Source organism: Anabrus simplex, chromosome 13, assembly GCF_040414725.1.
Source record: "Anabrus simplex isolate iqAnaSimp1 chromosome 13, ASM4041472v1, whole genome shotgun sequence".
In the NCBI taxonomy this organism is placed as follows: domain Eukaryota; kingdom Metazoa; phylum Arthropoda; class Insecta; order Orthoptera; family Tettigoniidae; genus Anabrus; species Anabrus simplex.
This window is the reverse complement of record NC_090277.1, coordinates 39,070,982-39,093,251: the sequence shown is the minus strand read 5'-3', so window position 1 is coordinate 39,093,251 and position 22,270 is coordinate 39,070,982. Positions and strand designations below refer to the sequence as shown.

General features: G+C 40.9%; 1 protein-coding gene across 4 annotated transcripts in view; it reads right to left on the bottom strand.

The window, feature by feature from the left end:
* LOC136884700 (zinc finger protein 714) overlaps positions 1-22,270 on the bottom strand; it is a 242,411-nt gene that overhangs the window by 37,658 nt on the left and 182,483 nt on the right. The window contains exon 1 of one of the 4 annotated variants that reach the window (XM_067156981.2): positions 3,584-3,684. The exons of the other annotated variants lie outside the window; for them this stretch is intronic. Within the exon in view, the coding sequence (XP_067013082.2) occupies positions 3,584-3,607 (24 nt within the window). The 5' untranslated portion in view covers positions 3,608-3,684. Of the gene's footprint in view, positions 1-3,583; positions 3,685-22,270 lie in introns of those variants that run through there. 4 annotated transcript variants of the gene reach the window in all.

Genomic DNA, 22,270 nt, shown 5'->3' with positions numbered 1-22,270 from the left:
ATCAGCATCTCATATTTGAAGGTTAGCTGTGGCTGGATGATTAATTTTATGATGAGAGACGGAGAGAGCTTGGCGCCTGTGGAAAGACTTCCCTAACACACACACTCACAATACCTTCGTTAAAATCCGCCGCCACGCGAGGTTTATGGTCAGAAGAGACTACAAAAACACGTAGACACTGTCACTGAAAACGTCCGCAGCAATCCCAAGCGCTACTGGAGTCTCATCAACACACGGAGAAGGACGGAGCAGATTCCTGTCAGCGTGAACCACAGATGCAACAGCAGATGGCGCCGATCGCAATGAACTGTTCAACAGGTATTTCTTCTCCAACTTCTCCCCTCCCTTACAAAACCAACCGCTCCCTCCCATTGGTACAGCTTCAAACAGAACCCTATCAAGCATAATTACCACACCAAGTGAAGTTCATAACCTTCTTCAAACTCTTCGTACCAACAAAGCTACCGGTGCCGACACTATAGGTCCTCTTTTCCTAAAAAATACTGCTAGCACTCTTTGCGTCCCTCTCTCTAAATTATTTAACAGGTGTTTTGCCGCGGGCTATTTTCCTATTACCCGGAAACAGCCAAATATTGTTCCACTTCTCAAATCAGGCAACAAATTTAATGTTTCATCTTACCGACCAATCTCTATTCTCCCCACACTATCCTTTATCTTTGAAAAAATTATACACCAGCGTCTCCTCGCATTCACTTTGCCGTATATCTCAACCAAGCAGTATGGTTTTCTACCAGGTGGCTCTTGTCTAACAAACCTGGCCACTCTGCATAGCTTTGCATCACACGCCATTGCAGCTAAATCACAGCTGGATATCTGCTACGTAGACATTTCGAAAGCTTTCGATTCTGTTGACCATACTCTGTTGCTCCATAAACTCTCCGAACGATTTAATATACATGGCAGTCTTCTGACCCTTCTTGCTGGCTTCCTACATAACCGTTGGCAGAGAGTGGTAATATCAGGCACTTCATCCTCATGGTTACCAGTCACCTCCGGTGTCCCACAAGGCAGTACTCTTGGCCCCTTGCTGTTTTCTTTGATTATGGACGATCTGCCATCCGAACTCAACGAAACAGCGAATACCCTACTCTTTGCTGACGACTGCAAGATATTTAGGGAGATCAGGAATCCAGCAGATGCAGTTCTGCTACACTCCTCACTTAATGCCCTCTCGAACTGGTGCCGTATTTGGAAACTTATCCCCAATCCACAAAAATGCAGCCACATGAACATAACACTGCGTAAATCTCCTCTACTGACATCATATTACCTACTCGACAAGCCCATCACCGTGGTTGCGCAACAGCGTGACCTAGGTGTAATATTCGATACAAAATTACAATTTAAGACCCATATAGAAACATACACAACCAAGGCTATGAAATTACTAGGCATTCTCTATCGCTTCACAGAAATTTCTGACCCCATTGCTCTTCGTCACTTCTTCCTCACGATCGTTCAACCTCTCTTAAACTACGCAGCAGGTATTAATGGCAATTAATGTGTCACCGCTGCACATCAGGCGACAGGTAGCTGACCTGAGTTTCCTCCACGAGATCTTAAATGGACATTACCGCTCGGAACATCTTGTTTCTCTCTTCTCTCTCCGCGTTCCTTCCCGCTCCACCAGAACCAAAGACCTTCTCCACATTCCCCACACTCAGCACTCAATACTTCAACGATCTTTCCTAATCCGCCTCCCAACACTCTATAACAATATTAATAGGAGACAAGAGCTTGATATAGCATCAAATAAAAGTGTATTCGAGAGGTGTGTAAATAGTATCTTAAAGATAAGTTGATGTGAAGGGATTATACAGCCATCTTGACCCACGACGACTTGGCTATGAACATGGACATTCTCATGGTTTTCGATTTGGACAGTTATTAGTAGGATGTGTACCTGATCTTGTTATATTTTATTATGAAAGTTTACGTTTGTTAAATAGTCTATTGACAGTGCAAGTGAAATTTGCTCAGTGTAGCTGTATCTTGTGCTTTGTGAATAAATAAATAAAAAGAACAATATTACTGGTATGCCAAAAAAATGCCGTATGATTTCAATCAAAAAGTACTGTAACTGGTTTTCATTGCTTTGCATTTGAGAAGCGTAAAGTAAACGAATATTTGATCTCCCAAATAGGAACCGCAGGTCAGATGCTCATCAGTTTCCACATGCCACAAAGTCGAACGATCGATAAGAAAGGGACATCGAGTGTTATCGTACGCACTAACAGAAGCGAAAAATAACTATGTTCTGCAATGCTTGCTGTAACAGCTGATGGCAGAAAGCTTCCACCTTACGTTGTTCTAAAATGAAAAACAATGCATAAAGTAAAATTTCCACACTAGTATCCAAGAATTTTTTTTTTGCTAGTTGCTTTACGTCGCACCGACACAGATAGATCTTATGGCGACGATGGGACAGGAAAGGGCTAGGAGTGGGAAGGAAGCGGCCGTGGCCTTACTTAAGGTACAGCCCCAGCATTTGCCTGGTGTGAAAATGGGAAACCACGGAAAACCATCTTCAGGGCTGCCGACAGTGGGGTTCGAACCTACTATCTCCCGAATACTGGATACTGGCCGCACTTAAGCGACTGCAGCTATCGAGCTCGGTAGTATCCAAGAAAAACGGTGGATAGACACGTCACTCGTACAAGATTAAATACGAACGGTTTGGGGAAATCTACACAGGGTCCCTCCTTCGATCACTGGCCCTTTTTGTGTTGGACAGTTTTCTATTCTTTTTTTTGTTGCCATTATGTCATTATTATGTACTTGCATGAACTGTACTGTTATTAGTTCAAGTTTAATTCACTTCAGGTCGTACTGTCAGCTCGTAACGGGAAGAATATTTTCCAGTATCGGTACTTCAAACCCACGTGTTCAACCTACCTGATGTACCACTACCTTATTTGACTTTTCAGAAAAACTCTCACGATGGAATTTTACGCTAAATGACGATAACTGCAAATGAGTTGAACCTATTGTGTTTATATTTTATTTGATGTATCTTTTAAGTGTAAATGAATTGTAAATCATTTTTAGATATCTGAATTCCTTGAATAATTTATGCATCTGAAGTTTTTACCTGTACTTTTTTTTGGCAAAAATTGCATTAATTATGCAAGAAAATATGGTAAATTTTTGTTGCTATTTGCTTTACGTTGCACCGACACAGACAGGCCTAGGAATGGGAAGGAAGCGGCCGTGGGCTGGTGTGAAAATGGGAAACCACAGAAGGCCACTATCTCTCGGATGCAATATTCATTTTGACACTAATATGTCTTATAGCTGGGAGTAATGAAATAGTATCAAGTAACAAAATGTGCAGGCTATGTCTTATGGCTGGAGATCAACTGAAATCAACATCTGCTGATGCACGGCCATGACTAAGAGATATATAAGACATATTTATATACATCTGATCTGACAAAATTTTATATATCAGTTATTAGAATAAAATACTCCCATCCCCGAGTTGCAGATTGCCAGCAAAGTAATCATTTATTGCAATCCAAATCATCTGGTTGTGGCTGATCAGGTGTTTGTTAAAACTCACCCCGTTAGTAGTGCTGCGGACCATGGTATTAGTAAGTTAGCTCCCAGACTTTGAGGTCCCTGCACAATTTTGAAATTTCTTACTCTGGTGCCTTTATTGGTGAGTGATCCTGAAAGGAAGAGGATCAGTAGAGTGCATTTATTGCAGATAAAGGTACCCTAGTTGTGGGTATTGCTGATTTGCATTCCTTTTATCTGTGATCATTTATGTCTTAGTTGTAAGAAGTGTCTATATTAAACTAATGGCTAGCCAGCCCATATAGGTGTTATCCCTGTATAATTGTTAACTGTGGTCCTGAAAAGGCTCTGAGCAGATGGCGGTTGAGGAACGTTTGCCACCCGGTTGCAATGAGAGCTGGACAATCTGGAAATCTCTCAATAGGTTGAGATCAGGAGTGGGAAGGTCCAAAGTTAATTTGGCAAGATGGGGCATCATCAATGGCGACAACACCAAGTGTGACTGCGGAGAAGATCAAACCATCCAGCATATGCTTCAGTGTCCGCTGTGTCCATCTTTGTGCACGCAAGATGACCTGCATCGAGCTACGAAGAGAGAACTCGAAGTAGCATTATATTGGTCCAAGATTATTATCTGACACGAGAATAATAATAATCCCTGTATATATAAACCTTTGTGTATAATTAGTATTAGTAAGTTAAGGAATTGTAATCGTACTTCATATTATATTACGTATCCTCTTTCAGGATTTTGCGTGGTAATGGTTAGGTTATGTAAGATTTTGTTTTAATGGTCACGACTTAGAAAATTATAACTGTAACTTTGAGGCTCTGGGGTGAACTGTAGATTTTAATGTTTTATCTTTGGTCCTTTTTTAAATTAATAAAATTGTGCTTGCCTTGGATTTACCGGTAGCACGAGTGTGGGAGGGAGTCTTTCAAAGGAGCCCATACTGAGCCACCGGTTGGTTGATGCTCACTCTTATATTATATCTTCATTATTGTGACAAAAATACCCTTGGATATCGTTTGTTTTTATCAAAACCCTTCTTCAAAATTGTTGGACGCTAGCCTTATCTGTTTTAATCCCCTTTTCTAGTGCGTAACAGTTTGTGTTGCATTTGCTGCAAATTTTGCATCCATCTGGTGGACATTATGCTACTGTGCCCGTCTGGATGCTGCACTGCACTATTTGGTCACAATGATCCAATACTGGGATTAGAACAGACGGAATGTTCCTGCCTTTATTTGGCGGGATTCAATGTGTACCGGGAGTCTGTTGGCATGCAGCCGGTGTCAATGGCTACCTAAATCAGCAATACACGAAAGAAAAGGAAGTGGATGCATATTGTCGTTCCTATGGTGAATGGCATCAAAATTATGTGTCATGCGGCAGACCCTTCGATTATTTTGAAATATTTTGTATATCAGTATATAGCTCGGGTTTGTGAGGTGGAGGATGTGGCGGTATAAAGACAGCAGTGGAAATGGGTAGAAATTTCTTATTTTATTTATAAAAAATTATTTTTTGATGTATAAGATTTTATTCTGTTTGGACTTTTGGACTTGGAAGAACTGTTTTGATTGCATAAACATGGATCTATCCAGATCACTTTAAATTCTATTTTAAAAACTCTGATTTATTGGTTGTATCAAAATTATCATTTATCTGTGAATTTTAATATTTCCATTTTTGTCAAAATTTGTGAAAAGTACTATACTACACACGCAGTTCTGGAAGTGCATTTCTCTTGCATATACAAAGACTTTACTTGAACGTTTATTATCTTATGTCAGCAAGAAAGAAGAGACTCTTGGTAGCAGAAAACAAGAGTAAATGTAATTGGTGAATGTGAAAGTTGAAGGTGAATTCTGTATTGTGATAGGTTCTCTTTGGTGGTTGTACCATTTCCTGTTTCTTGATCTTACCCTGGTCCTTTGGTGTGAGCGAGTTAGAATCTATATCTTTGATCTTCTGACCATTTTAGCGAGCAGACATGCTCGTCTTTTGGTCCCCTTGTGTGATACCCGATCCCAGAGTAAGCACTATTTCTACATTTTATTTATGTTTTCAACTTCATTCAAATGTGATAGTTAGGGCCCGGATTATTTCAAAATGCATATGCGTATATATAAAGGCACATTTTGAACGTTGGTGCATATTCTGTACATCAGTGCATACAGAGATATATTTGTCTCTTATGTGTGATTGATTATCTAATATTTCTGAACAAAATCTAATGAACTCTATATGTTGTACATTCCTTGGCAACATGAGAAGCCTACCCTGATCAAAGAAAGTGTTTTCAGTGTCGCAATGCAAGCAGGTAAACGGATAATGATCCATTTCACAACAGCTCTTTCCTTCTTTCTGGCATTCTTTCTTCCTTATAGAAGCCTCCCAAGGTTTGTTTAAACAAGTACGTTCATCTGTTAATTTGAGCTTTGTCTACCACACTTTTTTAACAGATTAATCTGTAATAATGCCTAAAGATAAAAGCTATAGGTCTTTTTTTAAATGAAACGGTGGATGTCAGAGAAGAGGGACTATACAAGTGACAGTGATGTAGTGTACTGTCAAGTGTGCGACAAGAGTGTAATTTTTTAAATAATTTTATTAAATACCACCTATTCAATACATAATAAGCTAATGAGGACTTATATCCTTATTAAATTGTTAACATGGTACATGTTTTGCTCCTTTTTGTGAGCATCCTCGTCCAATTAACATTTACCCAAGGTTTAATAAGATCGTGAACATTTTCCATTGAGCTAAAATATACTTTGTAAATATGAGTGACAAAACTTATAATATTTTACGAATCATATAACAATAAAAATTATGTCTTTAAATTAAAACACATTTGTCTAAAATCTTAGTGTTAACATTGTTGTTTAAATTTATGGACGAAACTCTCATCAGTTGAACATCCTTTTAAAACTATTTTGAAAAACCCATTTGAGATCTGGCTAATTGTATTGATTCAGATACTTCTTGTCTTGTGCAATTGTTACTGAGCCTTCATTAAATATATTAACAATTATATGCAGTTGATAATTGCCTATATTATGAACCATTATCTTGTACTCGATGTTACCGGAGTAACACTGGTACAAAATGTACTGGCATTAATCCTGTATTGTCAATGTGCTGTATGTTCTAGGCAAATTCCCCCGCCTCTTTCGGGCTATGTGTTAGCTACTAGGTAGCGCCCTTTAGTATTTAATTTTTGCCTTATATCTGCTATGTTTGGCCTTTACGTTTTTTTTATTTATATGTTTAGTATGTGACTCTATTTATAACTTTCTTCAGACATGTTTTAAATGTTTAATATTCTCCCTTCCCCCTTCCGCCGCGCAATTGCCTTGTGCAGGTTACCAGGGCAACGTGCCTTCCCCTCTTATCTAGCCAATTGAGCTGACCTCCCCCCTCCCTCCCGTCGGCCGCTCGCTTAGCTATGTCGAGCTGCAGGCGACGTCTGGGACTTGACCTGTAGCCAGCAGCCTGGCAATAACTCTGTGCTTGGAGTGAGAGCGGCTGGTTCCGCTCGGGTTGCGAACCCTTGACTGTCCATGGTGTTGGTGGTAAGAAGTTCACTAAATAAAGTTTAGAGTTTCAGCGGGGGTAATGAAGGGAGGATATCGTTTTACGATTTGTGAAACCCTTGTTAACATGAGATGTTTGTATTACAATGCCCTTTAAGTAAATGAACACGTCCTGTCACTTCGGAAAATGCTGCCACCTATGTGCTTAGTTTGGTTAAAATGTTGGAGTGTATCTTGTTTGTTCCCTATTAAATTGGCCGTGAGCCGAGTTGTTTATTAACTTACTTCCCTTTCTTGAGTCGCAGTCTAGCGACCTTGGGTTGATGTTGCATGTTGATGTTTAACTACTTACCTTATGTCTTGCCTTAAGCAAATCGGGAGTAAAGCCTGGTTAGAGGCAGCTCCCATATGGTAATACCTCACAGTATTGAAGGGTTATTGTCACCCTACATGGATGATTCGTATTGTGGTGTTCAGAATTATGGAAATTTGTGAACTCTTAGAGAAAATAAGCAAAGGTGTTAGTCTGTACGTGTTAGCGACTAGAGTCACTGTGTGCACGAGCTGCCTTGAAAACTGAAGGGAGCATTGAAGAGTTAAAACTCACTTTCATATTTTCATTTTAATTGTAATTGTAATTTTTATATTATATTTTTGGGCACGAGACCCGGCCTTTTTGTACTTGTTCAACAGCCTGAAGCTGACTTAAACTTTAAAACATGTATCTTTTACATTAATTGTACATGTTAACATATCGAGGGAAAACACAGCAAGGGGATTGTATCTGTAATAAATGTGTAATTCCTTGAAAGATACGCTATCTTTAACCAGGCCCGGGGCCGTACGCTTTTCCTTTTCCCTTCTCCTGTGTGGGAATGATAGACAAACTACGCAGGAGTACTGAGTGGGGGTTGCGACCCTGGGGAATCAGAAGAATCAACGTCGTGGTCTGAGAACATTCGACTTAAGGAATCGGCGACGACATTTTCCGTCCCTCGGATATGGTGGACATCGAATTGGAAAGCGGAAATGCGAATAGCCTATCTGGCTAAGCGATCGGTCCTTCTAGGCTTACCAAGGACCCAGCTAAGCGCATGATTATCGGTTTCGAGCAGGAACTTAACATGCTCCAAATACATCCTAAACTTCTCTAGGACGAATAAAACCGCTAAACCCTCAAGCTCATAAACCGAATACTTCGACTCGGGTGGGGATAGCGTCCTAGAGGCGTACGCAATGGGGCGCCTACCCAATTCCGAATCCTAGCAAGACCGGCGCGACAGCGGACGAGGAGGCGTCGGTCTGAACTACAAAAGGCTTGCTAAAATCTGGCATAGCCAGCACCGGGGCGTTAGCTATAGCTATTTTCAAGTCCTCAAAGGCCGCCTGCTGCAAAGACTCCCATTCAAAGTTAACTCCCTTAAGACGATGCGAGTTAAGCGGGGCAGCACGATTAGCGAAGTTTGGGATGAACTTGCGAAAGAAATTTATCATCCCCACAAACCGAGGGATGCCTTTAACATCCGTCGGGGGCCGGAACTGGCGAATAGCCTGGGTGCGAGATTGGTCAACAGAGACCCCGCTAGGGGAAACGATATGACCGAGAAAAGATATCTGAGGTCTAGCAAAAGAGACCTTAGAGAGCTTAACCTTCAACCCGGCTTGACGCTACCGAGTCAAAACTTCCTTGAGATGCTGAAAATGATTTTCAAAAGTTTCGGAGTACACGACTACGTCATCCAAACAATGGTTCAAATAGCTGAATTTGATGTCTGAAATCAAATGATCAAAGAGCCTAGTCAACACGGCCGCCCCCGCAGAAATGCCAAAAGGCACACGGCAAAATTCGTACAGGTTTCAATCGGTCGCGAATGCAGTTAAGTGACGAGATTCTTCGGCCAAGGGAATTTGATAGTAAGCTTGGTTCAAATAGAAGACAGTAAAATACTTGGCCCGTTTCAACCACGAAAAACGAGTGCAGATCTGGGAGAGGACCCGATTGCAATACGATGTTCTTATTTAACACCCTGTAGTCAAGAACAGGGCGAAAGCCACCTTGCGGTTTGGGTACTAGAAAAATGGGAGAGGAGTATGACGAAGTAGGACGTATGATTCCGTCATCCAGCATTTTTTTAATAATTTGCTTCAATGCCGCCTGCATTTTCGGGGGCGAAAGCCGATAAGGCGGAATCCTCACAGGGGACGGAATCAGTGACTTCGATCTTATACTCAAGTATGTTAGTAACTCCCAATTTTTCAGTAAAAACGTCACGAAACGCACTACATATCTCCCTTATGCACTGCACCTTGTCCTCTGACAAATGGCTAAGGTCGGAGACCATTTCGCCTTGAGGGTATGCGACACATGAAGCTAAAGCAGAATTACGCAAAGATAAACTGATTTTTTCCCGTTCTGCAAACTTAAACCAGCAATGGCTATTTTGCATGTCTAACACGAGTCCAGCATAAGCAAAGAAATTAGCCCCAAGAACGACAGGACACGATAAATCCTTGGCCACATAAAAGCAATACTTCCACGTAAAATTGGAAATGCGAATCTTACATTTGATTAAACCAATTACTTCAAGTTTAGACAGGTTGGCCGAAATACACGAAAAGGATACAGACTGAATATTAGCAATTTAACAAATGGCCTTGTGTGAAATAACCCAAGATTCACTCACGAGAGAAAGGACACTTCCCGTGCTTGGGCAGGTTCATTATTTAACTCGATCGAAATAAAAGGAGCGAAACCCTTAAAATCAGCCGATATTTTCAAGCACTCGGGCGGGCAATCAAACCTTGACTGAAAGGGAAGATGGGAATCACGTCTCTCAACAAGGGTAGAAGGGTCGGCTCGAATGGAAACCGACTCCTGGCCTAGTCAGAGCTCTGCGGAACGATTAGGGCACCGCCTCGCCATGTGTCCCCTTAATCCACATCGAAAGCAGACGACTCCGATAACCCCGTGTTATTCCTCTCACTACCAGCGGCACTAGGCGAGGAATTGGTGGAAATACGAGAAGGACATCGATTATGCAAATGATCTATTGCCCCACAGGCGTAACACTTCCTAACAAGAGCGGGTTTCCCAGACGAGGGTGGCTGAGTACGTTGGTCTGACAAAGGTACATTCGACTCGCGGAGAGAGTTGGCGTGCCGAACTCTCTCGGAGATACCACCACAGCCTCGAGTTCGATAAATGTACGAGCGCGAGTAGCAAAACACAGATAAGACCGATAATTAGGGGAGATGCCCTCCACGATCGTAGACACCATTTGCTCTTCAGAGTAACCAAGTGCGAACACCCGAGCATAAAATTTAATATCCGAAATAAAATCAGACAAGCTCTCACCTAAACGCTGCACTCTAAAAGAATGTTTCTGAATTAAGGAATTAAGCGCACGTGCCGGAATAAAATAGGTCAATAACTTCGCATGGAACTCGTGCAAGGAAGTTTGGGCCGCTATGGCATCAACGATTTTATCACCTAACACACCGGTGGCATAGGGGTAAATAATTTGGAGGACCTGTACGTTCGACATTCCGGAGACTAAGGCATGGTCCTGGAATTCGACCAAAAATCCAAGGAACAACACAACCACGCTCGCCGAGCTGACCGAATAACAAGAACCCTTTTTTAACACAAGACTCAAGGGGTGAGGAAGACTAGAAAACCCTGCGTTATAGAGCACCAAAGTAGACTGCTGATCCTTGCCTGAAAGGCCGTCACGATCTCTTAATGGAGGCATAGACAAAGGAACGATTGCCCACTAAACTCAACTCCGTCAACTGCCTTATTCGACTCACCTTCAGCTGCAGTAACGGAAAGGCAAGTGTTCTTAGGTTTAGCTGACAACCTCATCACCCATGAATCAACCTTCTCTAATAATGTGGAGATTTCCGATTGCAATGCCTTAACCTGACCCATAAGGTTATCTTTAAGTTCTAAAGAGAGCAAATCTTCGATCCTATGTAAATAGTGGTTCAGACGACCTTGAACCCTCTTTAACTGATGGACCGAAGCAATAACAGTTTCCAAAAAATCGATGACTGAGATGATCTCTGTTAAGTTTGCTCGGATCAAGGACGTCGCCCCACCGACCTCGCTACCAATATAAACAGGCACAGTAATAGGTTTATCAAGGTTCGACCTTAATAAATTCTCATCACATTTCACAGTTCGTCTTGACTCCAAATCCCTAATGAGCAGTTCATACAATGACTCTTCCTTTCGCAAGGCCCCCGGATAAGAGACATCTTGAGCCGATATAATGCTCTAACACTGTTAGACCCACAGGTCGAAAGAATTCCAAGAGTACACTCAAAGGTAAACAGAATAATACTTGAATTGAAGCTGGCTCAGCCAACTAGAAAATGAAACTCAGGAAAGTAAGGAATTTCAAGTTACCCAATTGCAAAAGTCAAGTTTTAGGGAGGAAGGGGGTCTGAGATTGCTCTTGGTAAACTGTCAGAGTGTAGTAAATAAACAATTAAAATTTGGTACATTGATGGAATCTTATGAGACTGATGTGGTGATAGGAGTGGAATCATGGTTGAGAGAAGGGGTGGGTAACAGAGAAGTATTTCCAGAAGGGTACACAGTCTATCGTAGAGACCGAGGAGATAAAAAGGGTGAAGGAAACTTATTGTTCACATGAATGGTTTACCGATGAAAGGGATGAAATATTAAGGATAAAATTAATTTGTGAAAATATGAAGGAGGTGGGAATTATAGGAACATACAGGCCTGGAAGAGAGGAAAGAGACGTGGAAATATTTGAGAAAATAATATATTATACTCATAAAAACAATAATAATGATGTGGTAATAATTGGGGGAGATCTAAACTTGCCTGAAGTTGAATGGAATGGAGCTGCAAGTGAAGCCCATGAACAGAAACTGGCAAATAAGTTAATTTGGGAGGGAGGATTTACACAAGTAGTACAAGAACCGCCTTGTCTCAATAACTTACTAGATGTATTCTTGGTTAAACCATGGGAAATTGTTGATAAAACTGAGGTAATTGAAGGAACAGGTGACCATAAGGCTGTAATAATGGATGTAGGACTGGTACCAAAAAGGCTTAATAAGAGGGTCACACAAGACAAGAAATTGTACAGAAAAACTAAAGTTGATGAATTTGGGACTTACCTTACATCACAATTCAGTTGTTGGATAAGTGAAGGGAGTAATGTGGATACACTTTGGGCTAAATTCAAAGGAATCATTTGGGAAGGAGAGAAGAGATTTGTACCTGTTAAGAAGGGTAAAATGACCTGACCCTGTTTATTATACAAGGGAAAAAAGAAAATTAAAAAGAAAATGTAGAATAGTAAACAGTAAAATCAAAGAAGGTGGGAGAGAAGAGAAAGTAGAAAACAGCTAATGAGGAAACTGAATAGAGTGAAAAAGGAAGCAAAAGAGAATTATATGAATGGCATTCTTCAAGAGCGTAATGACCACAAAGGGAAATGGAAAAAGCTGTATTCATATATCAAGAATCAAAAAGGAAAAGGAATCCAAATTCCTACAATGGTGGGAGAAGGGGGTGAACACTATTTAACAGATACTGAGAAAGCAAACCTCTTTAGTAGGGAATTCAGAGATTCAGTAGATGATTGTCAGGAGTTGGAAACCGAAACAGAAGGTACAGAGGGAAAGAAGAAGCTTCTCATTCACAAATGAAGATATTTTCAGATAAATCCAACTGCTTCAGCAAGGAAAAGCAGCAGGAAGTGATCAAATTACTGGGGAGGTATTAAAGACAATGGGGTGGTACATAGTGCCTTATTTAAAATTTCTCTTTGACTATGTCATAAATAATAGTGTAATTCAATGGAATGGAAGGAATCTATAATAATACCAATTTATAAAGGAAAAGAACTACAGAAGGAAGAGAACTACAGACCAATCAGCCTGACCAGTATAGTTTGTAAAATACTGGAGAGTTTAATATCAAAGTATATCAGAGGAATATGTGATGATAAAAATTGGTTCATGAGGAGCCAGTATGAATTTAGAAAGAAATTTTCTTGTGAGGCACAACTGGTGGGATTTCAGCAGGACATATCAGATCAATTGGATTCAGGAGGCCAGTTAGATTGCATAGCCATAGATCTTTCCAAAGCCTTTGATAGAGTGGAACATGGAATATTATTAAAGAAATTGGACGGAATAGGATTGGACGTAAAGGTTACACGTTGGGTGAAAACATTTCTAAATTCAAGGGTTCAGAAAGTCAAAGTAGGAAATAACGTATAGCAGGAAGAGAAAGTTTGGAAGGGAATTGCACAGGGTAGTATAATCGGTCCGTTATTTTTCTTAATATACGTAAATGATTTAAGGAATAATTTAACATCAAAAATAAGGTTGTATGCAGATGACATAATTGTTTATAGGGAAATAAATACCATTGAGGATTGTTCAGAATTACAAAGGGAGCTTGAGAGTATCCAACAATGGGTTGAAGAGAATAATAATAAGGTTAATGGAGGCAAATCAACTGTTACAACATTTACAAATAGGAGTTTTAAAGCTGAATTTGAATATACTTTGGATGGGGTAGTTAGCCCAAAAAAATGGCAAGTGCAAATACTTAGGTGTAAGATTTGAAAGTAATTTGCACTGGAAGGGTCATGTGGATGACATTGTTGGGAAAGCATAGAGATCATTACATGTCATAATAAGGCTACTTAAAGGATGCAACAAAGATTTAAAAGAGAAAAGTTACCTAAGTATGGTTCGTCTATTATTGGAATATGCAAACAGTGTTTGGGATCCTCGCCAAGAATACCTAATAAAAGAAATAGATAGTGTGCAGAGGAAAGCAGCAAGATTTGTAACAGGGGATTTCAGGAGAAAGAGTAGTGTATCAGAAATGTTAAAGGAACTAGGGCGGGAAACTTTAAGAGAAGGGAGAAAACTAGACTTATAGGATTATATAGAGCCTATACAGGAGAAGCAGCATGGGGAGATATCCGTGAGAGGCTTTAGTTGGAAAATAATTATATCGGCAGGACTGACCACAAATGTAAAATTAGAAGGAATTTTAACAGAAGCGATTGGGGTAAATTTTCATTCATTGGGAAGGGTGTGAAGGAGTGGAACAGTTTACCAGAGGTAGTGTTTGATCCTTTTCCAAAATCTGTACAGATATTCAAGAAGAGAATAAATAGCAACAGAGAAAATAAATTAAATATTAGAGGGCATTCGACCAGTGTAGGTTAATGTAAATAAAAAATGTGTGTGAATAAATTAATTCCATCCCCTGGTCTAAGGAGTTTGGACAGCCAAAGTAGGGGACTGCCTGTAGGGGTGAAGTACAATGGGGACTTCGAGGGCCCTGGGACTGCTACGGTAGCTGTGAAGACCCTTCAGGAACTCTGAAAAATGGTGGCAAATGGGGCTCTGGTTAAGACGCAGCAGGTCGTTATGCTACTTAGGTTCCAGAATGGGTAAAGAAAAAAAAGTAAATAAATGCAATGTAAATTTTAATCTTATACCAGTTGTACAGTATTATTTGAAATAATTCCACATACTGTATATCTGTTGACTATATTTGTAAGTAGTACAGGAGATATTATAAGTAGAATTTTGTAAACAATATAAATTTATTAAGGATGAGCTGTGTGTTTAATAGAAAAAATGATTAGCGTAAATTGTATAATATTGTATTATAGGAAAATTTTCTTCTCTTCATGGTTAATGTTTGTGGGTTACTGTAGTCACGTCCTAGTTCATGAACCATGGGCAACGGCTGAGCGGCCTAGTAAGTGGTCCTGAGAGTTGGGATACCAGTTGCTATGGAATGGGAGTGGGCATCTCGGATATATTCTGAGTCCTGGCCCTCCTTGTGCTCAGGCGGCTAGGACTATACAATCCACTGGTGGTCCATAACCCGTTAGAGGAGAGATCCTCACTTGGACTATGTGCAAGTAGGGCAGCATCCTGCTTCATGAATCGACCGAGCTCAGAACATTTTAAGCAAGCCTCGGACCTATGGCAGTAACTGAGTCCCAATCCCATTTGACAGGCGAGGGACTCCTTGGAAACAACTTGGCAAACGAAATGGAATTCGATGGGGAGCTATCAATATTAATGGGGCTTATGGAAGAAAGAAAATAGAAGTGGCTGAGTCAGCAAAGAGGATGCATCTGGATGTGCTAGGAGTAAGTGATATTCGGGTAAGGGGAGATAACGAGGAAGAGATAGGAGATTATAAAGTGTACTTGACGGGTGTTAGAAAAGGAAGGGCAGAGTCTGGGGTAGGGCTCTTTATCAGGAATAGCATTGCACGGAACACAGTTTCTGTTAGGCACGTAAATGAGCGAATGATGTGGGTAGATTTGTCAGTTGGAGGAATTAGGACTAGAATTGTGTCCGTGTATTCACCATGTGAGGGTGCAGATGAGGATGAAGTTGACAAGTTTTATGAAGCATTGAGTGACATCGTAGTCAGGGTAAACAGCAAGGATAAAATAGTGCTAATGGGCGATTTCAATGCGAGAGTTGGTAACAGAACTGAAGGATACGAAAGGGTGACTGGTAAATGTGGGGAAGATATGGAAGCTAATGGGAATGGGAAGCGTTTGCTGGACTTCTGTGCTAGTATGGGTTTAGCTGTTACGAATACATTCTTCAAGCATAAGGCTATTCACCGCTACACATGGGAGGCTAGGGGTACCAGATCCATAATAGACTATATCTTAACAGACTTTGAATTCAGGAAATCCGTTAGGAATGTATGAGTTTTCCGAGGATTTTTCGATGATACAGACCACTATCTGATCTGTAGTGAACTAAGTATCTCTAGGCCTAAGGTAGAGAAAGTGAAATCTGTCTGCAAACGAATAAGGGTAGAAAATCTCCAGGACGAGGAAATTAGACGGAAGTACATGGATATGATTAGTGAGAAGTTTCGAACAGTAGACACTAAGCAGGTTCAGGATATAGAAAGTGAATGGGTGGCATACAGGGATGCTGTAGTAGAAACAGCCAGGGAATGCCTTGGAACAACTGTGTGTAAAGATGGGAAAAGGCGAACATCTTGGTGGTTTGATGAAGTGAAAGCAGCTTGTAAACGTAAAAAGAAGGCTGATAAGAAATGGCTCCAAACAAGGGCCGAGGCAGATAGGGAGTTGTATGTAGATGTAAAAACAGAGCGAAACAAATAATTGTTGAATCCAAAAAGAAGTCATGGGAAGATTTTGGTAACAACCTGGAAAGGCTAGGTCAAGCAGCAGGGAAACCTTTCTGGACAGTAATAAAGAATCTCAGGAAGGGAGGGAAAAAGGAAATGAACAGTGTTTTGCTATTTGCTTTACGTCGCACCGACACAGATAGGTCTTATGGCGACGATGGGATAGGAAAGGCCTAGGAGTTGGAAGGAAGCGGCCGTGGCCTTAATTAAGGTACAGCCCCAGCATTTGCCTGGTGTGAAAATGGGAAACCACGGAAAACCATCTTCAGGGCTGCCGATAGTGGGATTCGAACCTACTATCTCCCGGATGCAAGTTCACAGCCACGTGCCTCTACGCGCACGGCCAACTCGCCCGGTAACAGTGTTTTGAGTAATTCAGATGAACTAATAATAGATCCCAGGGAATCACTGGAGAGGCGAAGGGAATATTTTGAACATCTTCTCAATGTAAAAGGAAAGCATCCTGGTAGTGTTGTGAACAGCGAAGCTCAAGGGGAGAATGAAAATGATGTTGGTGAAATTATGCTTGAGGAAGTGGAAAGGATGGTAAATAAACTCCATTGTCATAAGGCAGCAGGAATAGATGAAATTAGACCTGAAATGGTGAGGTATAGTGGGAAGGCTGGGATGAAATGGCTTCATAGAATAGTAAAATTAGCGTGGAGTGTTGGTAAAGTACCTTCAGATTGGGCAAAAGCAGTAATTGCACCTATCTATAAGCAAGGGAACAGGAAGGATTGCAACAACTATCGAGGTATCTCACTGATTAGTATACCAGGCAAAGTATTCACTGGCATCTTGGAAGGGAGGGTGCGATCAGTCGTTGAGAGGAAGCTGGATGAAGACCACTGTGGTTTCAGACCACAGAGAGGCTGTCAGGATCAGATTTTCAGTATGCGCCAGGTAATTGAAAAATGCTACGAGAGGAATAGGCAGTTGTGTTTATGTTTCGTAGATCTAGAGAAAGCATATGACAGGGTACCGAGGGAAAAGATGTTCGCCATACTGGGGGACACCTTTACTGTTTGTAGTTTACATGGATCATCTGCTGAAAGGTATAAAATGGCAGGGAGGGATTCAATTAGGTGGAAATGCAGTAAGCAGTCTGGCCTATGCTGACGACTTGGTCTTAATGGCAGATTGTGGTGAAAGCCTACAGTCTAATATCGTGGAACTTGAAAATATGTGCAATGAGTATGGTATGAAAATTAGCCTCACGAAGACTAAATTGATGTCAGTAGGTAAGAAATTCAACAGAACTGAATGTCAGATTGGTGATACAAAGCTAGAACAGGTCGATAATTTCAAGTATTTAGGTTGTGCGTTCTCCCAGGATGGTAATATAGTAAGTGAGATTGAATCAAGGTGCCGTAAAGCTAATGCAGTGAGCTCGCAGCTGCGATCGACTGAATTCTGTAAGAAGGAAGTCAGCTCCCAGACGAAACTAGCTTTACATCGGTCTGTTTTCAGACCAACTTTGCTTTACGGGAGCAAAAACTGGGTGGACTCAGGATATCTTATTCATAAGTTAGAAGTAACAGCCATGAAAGTAGCAAGAATGATTGCTGGTACAAACAGGTGGGAACAATGGCAGGAGGGTACTCGGAATAAGGAGATAAAGGCTAATTTAGGAATGAACTCGATGGATGAAGCTGTACGCATAAACCGGCTTCGGTGGTGGGGTCATGCGAGGCGAATGGAGGAGGATAGGTTACCTAGGAGAATAATGGACTCTGTTATGGAGGGTAAGAGAAGTAGATGTAGACCAAGATAACAATGGTTAGACTCGGTTTCTAACGATTTAAAGATAAGAGGTATAGAACTAAATGAGGCCACAACACTAGTTGCAAATCGAGGATTGTGGCGACGTTTAGTAAATTCACAGAGGCTTGCAGACTGAACGCTGAAAGGCATAACAGTCTATAATGATAATGTATGTATGTATGTTGTTAATTTAATATTTAGTGCTTGACAATAATGTATTTTAGTGTACCATTTGCCACCAAGGTAGACACCTCTTTTGCAAATAAAGAGATTTTGATTTGACTTTAAACCAGGTCCATTCAACCATGCTCCGGGCTACCACTCTGTACCCCTGGGTAGTTTCTCTATCATTCCCACATAGGAGAAGGGAAGAGGAAAAATGTACGGCCCCAGGCCTGGTTAAGGATAGTATACCTTTCAAGGAATTAACACATTTATTACAGATACAATCCCCTTGCTGTGTTTTCCCTCGATATGTTAACATGTACAATTAATGTAAAAGATACATGTTTTAAAGTTTAAGTCAGCTTCAACGCTGTTGAACAAGTACATAAAGGCTAGGTTTCGTGCCCAAAAATATAATATAAAAATTACAATTACAATGAAAATATGAAAGTAAGTTTTAACTCTTCAATGTTCCCTTCAGTTTTCAAGGCAGCTCGTGCACACAGTGACTCTAGTCGCTAACACGTACAGACTCATACCTTTGCTTATTTTCTCTAAGGGTTCACAAATTTCCATAATTCTGAACACCACAATATGAATCATCCATGTAGGGTGACAATAACTCCTCAATACTGTGAGGTATTACCATATGAGAGCTGCCTCTAACCAGCCTTTATTCCTGATTTGCTCAAGGCAAGGCATAAGGTAAGTAGTTAAGTATCAACATGCAACATCAACCCAAGGTCGCTAGACTGCGACTGAAGAAAGGGAAGTGAGTTAATAAACAACTCGGCTCACGGCCAATTTAACAGGGAACAAACAAGATACACTCCAACATTTTAACCGAACAAACCACATAGGTGGCAGCAATTTCCGAAGTGCCAGGATGTATTCATTTACTTAAAGGGCATTGTAATACAAACATCTCATGTTAACAAGGGTTTCACAAATCGTAAAACGATATCCTCCCTTCATTACCCCCACTGAAACTCCAAACTTTATTTAGTGAACTTCTTACCTCCAACACCATGGACAGTCAAGGGTTCACAACCCGAGCGGAACCAGCCGCTCTCACTCCAAGCACAGAGTTATTGCCAGGCTGCTGGCTACAAGTCAAATCCCAGACGTTGCCTGCAGCTCGACATAGCAAAGCGAGCGGCCAACGGGAAGGAGGGGGAAGGCCAGCCCAACTGGCTAGATAAGAGGGGAAGGCATGTTGCCATGGTAAACTGCACAAGGCAATTGCGCGGCAGAAGGGGGAAGGGGGAAGGGAGAATATCAAACATTTAAAACACGTCCGAAGAAAGTTCTAAATAGAGGCACATACTAAACATATAAATGAAAAAAACGTAAAAACCAAGCGAGGGAATTTGCCTAAAACATACGGCACAGTCAATATATCAGTTTTGTTTCTGAATGAACTTGTAGGTAAAATGAAAACATTCTAATGTGAAGTAGAATTTGAGTGAACATCAAACATTTCCAAACTGAGCTTGTTGATATATCCTTCCTGCTGCTGCGTGTTATTCACAGCCTCTTGAGAACTACTTGTTGTTCAATTTGCGCTCCTTGTATTATATGAGTGAGTGTTGATGAGCTTGTGTTTTGGTCGGGAGTGGGAGGGTAAAGTGCACTGTAGTGTACTGTCAATTGTGCGACAAGAGTGTAATTTTTTAATAATTAATAATTCTATTACATACCACCTATTCAATACCTAATATGCTAATGAGGACTTATATCCTTATTAAATTGTTAATGAAGATGGTCACAAAAAGGAGCAAAACATGTACCATGTTAACACTAGAACGGCCAGAGCGGTCATTTTGACAGTTAGTGAATTTCAAGGAATTTCCGCGCTTGTAATTTTTTACGCACGAGGATGTTCTTTTGTGACTTTTAATCTTTTAGGGTTATGTACATTCACACCACAAATTACATCTGTAGATGATAAGGGAACACCGACATTGTCCCTTATACCTAGGAAGGCCATAAGCAGTTATTTTGACCGCTTCACTTCCTTGATATGGACAGCTCTATTCTGCTCACTGCTTGCTTCCTGTGACATATTTACAAGTGGTGCTTTAGAGGTGTATGATGTAACTAAATAGTATGCCTCTATCAGTGGTTGCGAGAGGACGAGTTAGTGCCTGTCCCTTGTGTCTTATAGTGTGTAATAATGGCTCGGCGGCAATTACTAGCAGAACTTGAAAAGCTAAGAGAAGACGAATCAGGTGACGAAGATGCATTATCAGATATAGACACAATGAGTGACGATGAGGATTTTATACATCAATAGTGTGATAATATGTTGGATAGTTATGGTGTTTCGGCTGACGAAAATATGCACACAGTGGACTTCGCACCTACGATAGAAGTAGTTACTGCTTCAACCAGCTGTGATCGATCTTGCAGCATAGGACGATCTCTTAGCAGTGGACAACCTGTTCGAAGAGGAAGGGAACAGGGTGGGAGAGGTCATGAACTGGTAAAGTCTTCTTCATTTGCACCAGGGGATCAGTTACGTGGTAAGGATGGAACAACTATTTGGACTGTTATCAACAGTAGTGGGAACCCCCCTAGAAGGATGGCTGCTCAGAATGTACTGAAAGAGGCAGCAGGGCCTACTTCTCACGCTAAGCGTAACGTAGAGACTAATAGCAAGGTTAGTGCCTGGCGTTTATTCATTGACTCATCCATGTTGAAGCATATATAAAGATGTACACAGAGACCGAAGCTCGTAGACAGACAATGGATAATAACGGGTCTATTGCTTTGGAAGAATTAGATGCTTTTATTGCTTTGTTATACGCCCGTGGAGCTTATTAACTTACTAGTCTTGCTGTAGATCATATGTGGTCTTCTTTATGGGGTCTCCCTGTTTTCACTAACACTATGGCAGGAAACAGGTTCAAAGAAATTCTAAGGTATTTGTGCTTTGATCTCCGTAAAACTAGATCCACTCGTTTGCAGACAGATAAATTTGCTTTGGAATCGGCTATCTGGAAAAGATTTATTGAGAATTGTTATGCGTGCTATAAACCAGGAGCGAATGTCACAGGTGATGAACAACTCTTCCCCAGCAAAGCTCGGTGCAGGTTCATGCAGTACATGGCCAACAAGCCAGATCAATTTGGCATAAAATTCTGGCTACTGGTAGATGTTGATTCTAAGTATGTGTGAAATGGGTTTCCTTATCTTGGGAAAGACGAAATGCGACCTGCCATTGAGTCACTGCCTGAAAATATTGTCATGAAACTTATGGACCCATACCTCATGAAAGGACATAACGTGACCACTGATAACTTCTTTACATCAGTAAAGTTGGCTGAGAGACTGAAAGAGAAGGAAACTAGTATTGTTGGAACAATCAATCGAGTGAGGAAGGAAATCCCGGTGTCAATCAAAGCACTACGTATTAATCTGAACGAGACTGTCGTACGTCCGAAGGAAGATCACACTACTCTCACAGTATATCAAGGAAAAGTGAACAAGAATGTGCTTCTGCTAAGCACTCTACACGCAAGTGTTGAAGTCAGTGAAGATAACAAGAAGCTCCCTAGTGCTACTGAATTTTATAATGGAACTAAGTATGGTGTGGATGTAGCTGATCAAATGGCGCGTAAATACACCACTAGAGGTGGATGCCGAAGGTGGCCTGTACATGTATTTTACAATGTACTTGATCTAGCAGCAATAAATTCATGGATAGTCTAGAAGGAAGTTACGGGACAGAGACTCTCTCGATATGATTATATTCTTGAAGTAATACAAGAACTAAGGTCTGATATTGTGAAGACAAGATCCCAGTTGATTGAACTCCCTACACTTCAGCCTGAGCCACAGATTCAGGTTCAATGTGCCAGTCGTAAGCGATGACAATGTCAAGTGAACTCCAATTGTAAACAGAACAAAACCTCTGACACATGTTCTTCGTGCAACAAAGTAGTCTGTGGAAAATGTTTGTGTAAGGTAATAACTTGCATAAATTGCTTGTCAAGTGCCTAAATAGGCTTGTAAACAAATAGAGACTGTTATTCTTATCATAATCTTTCA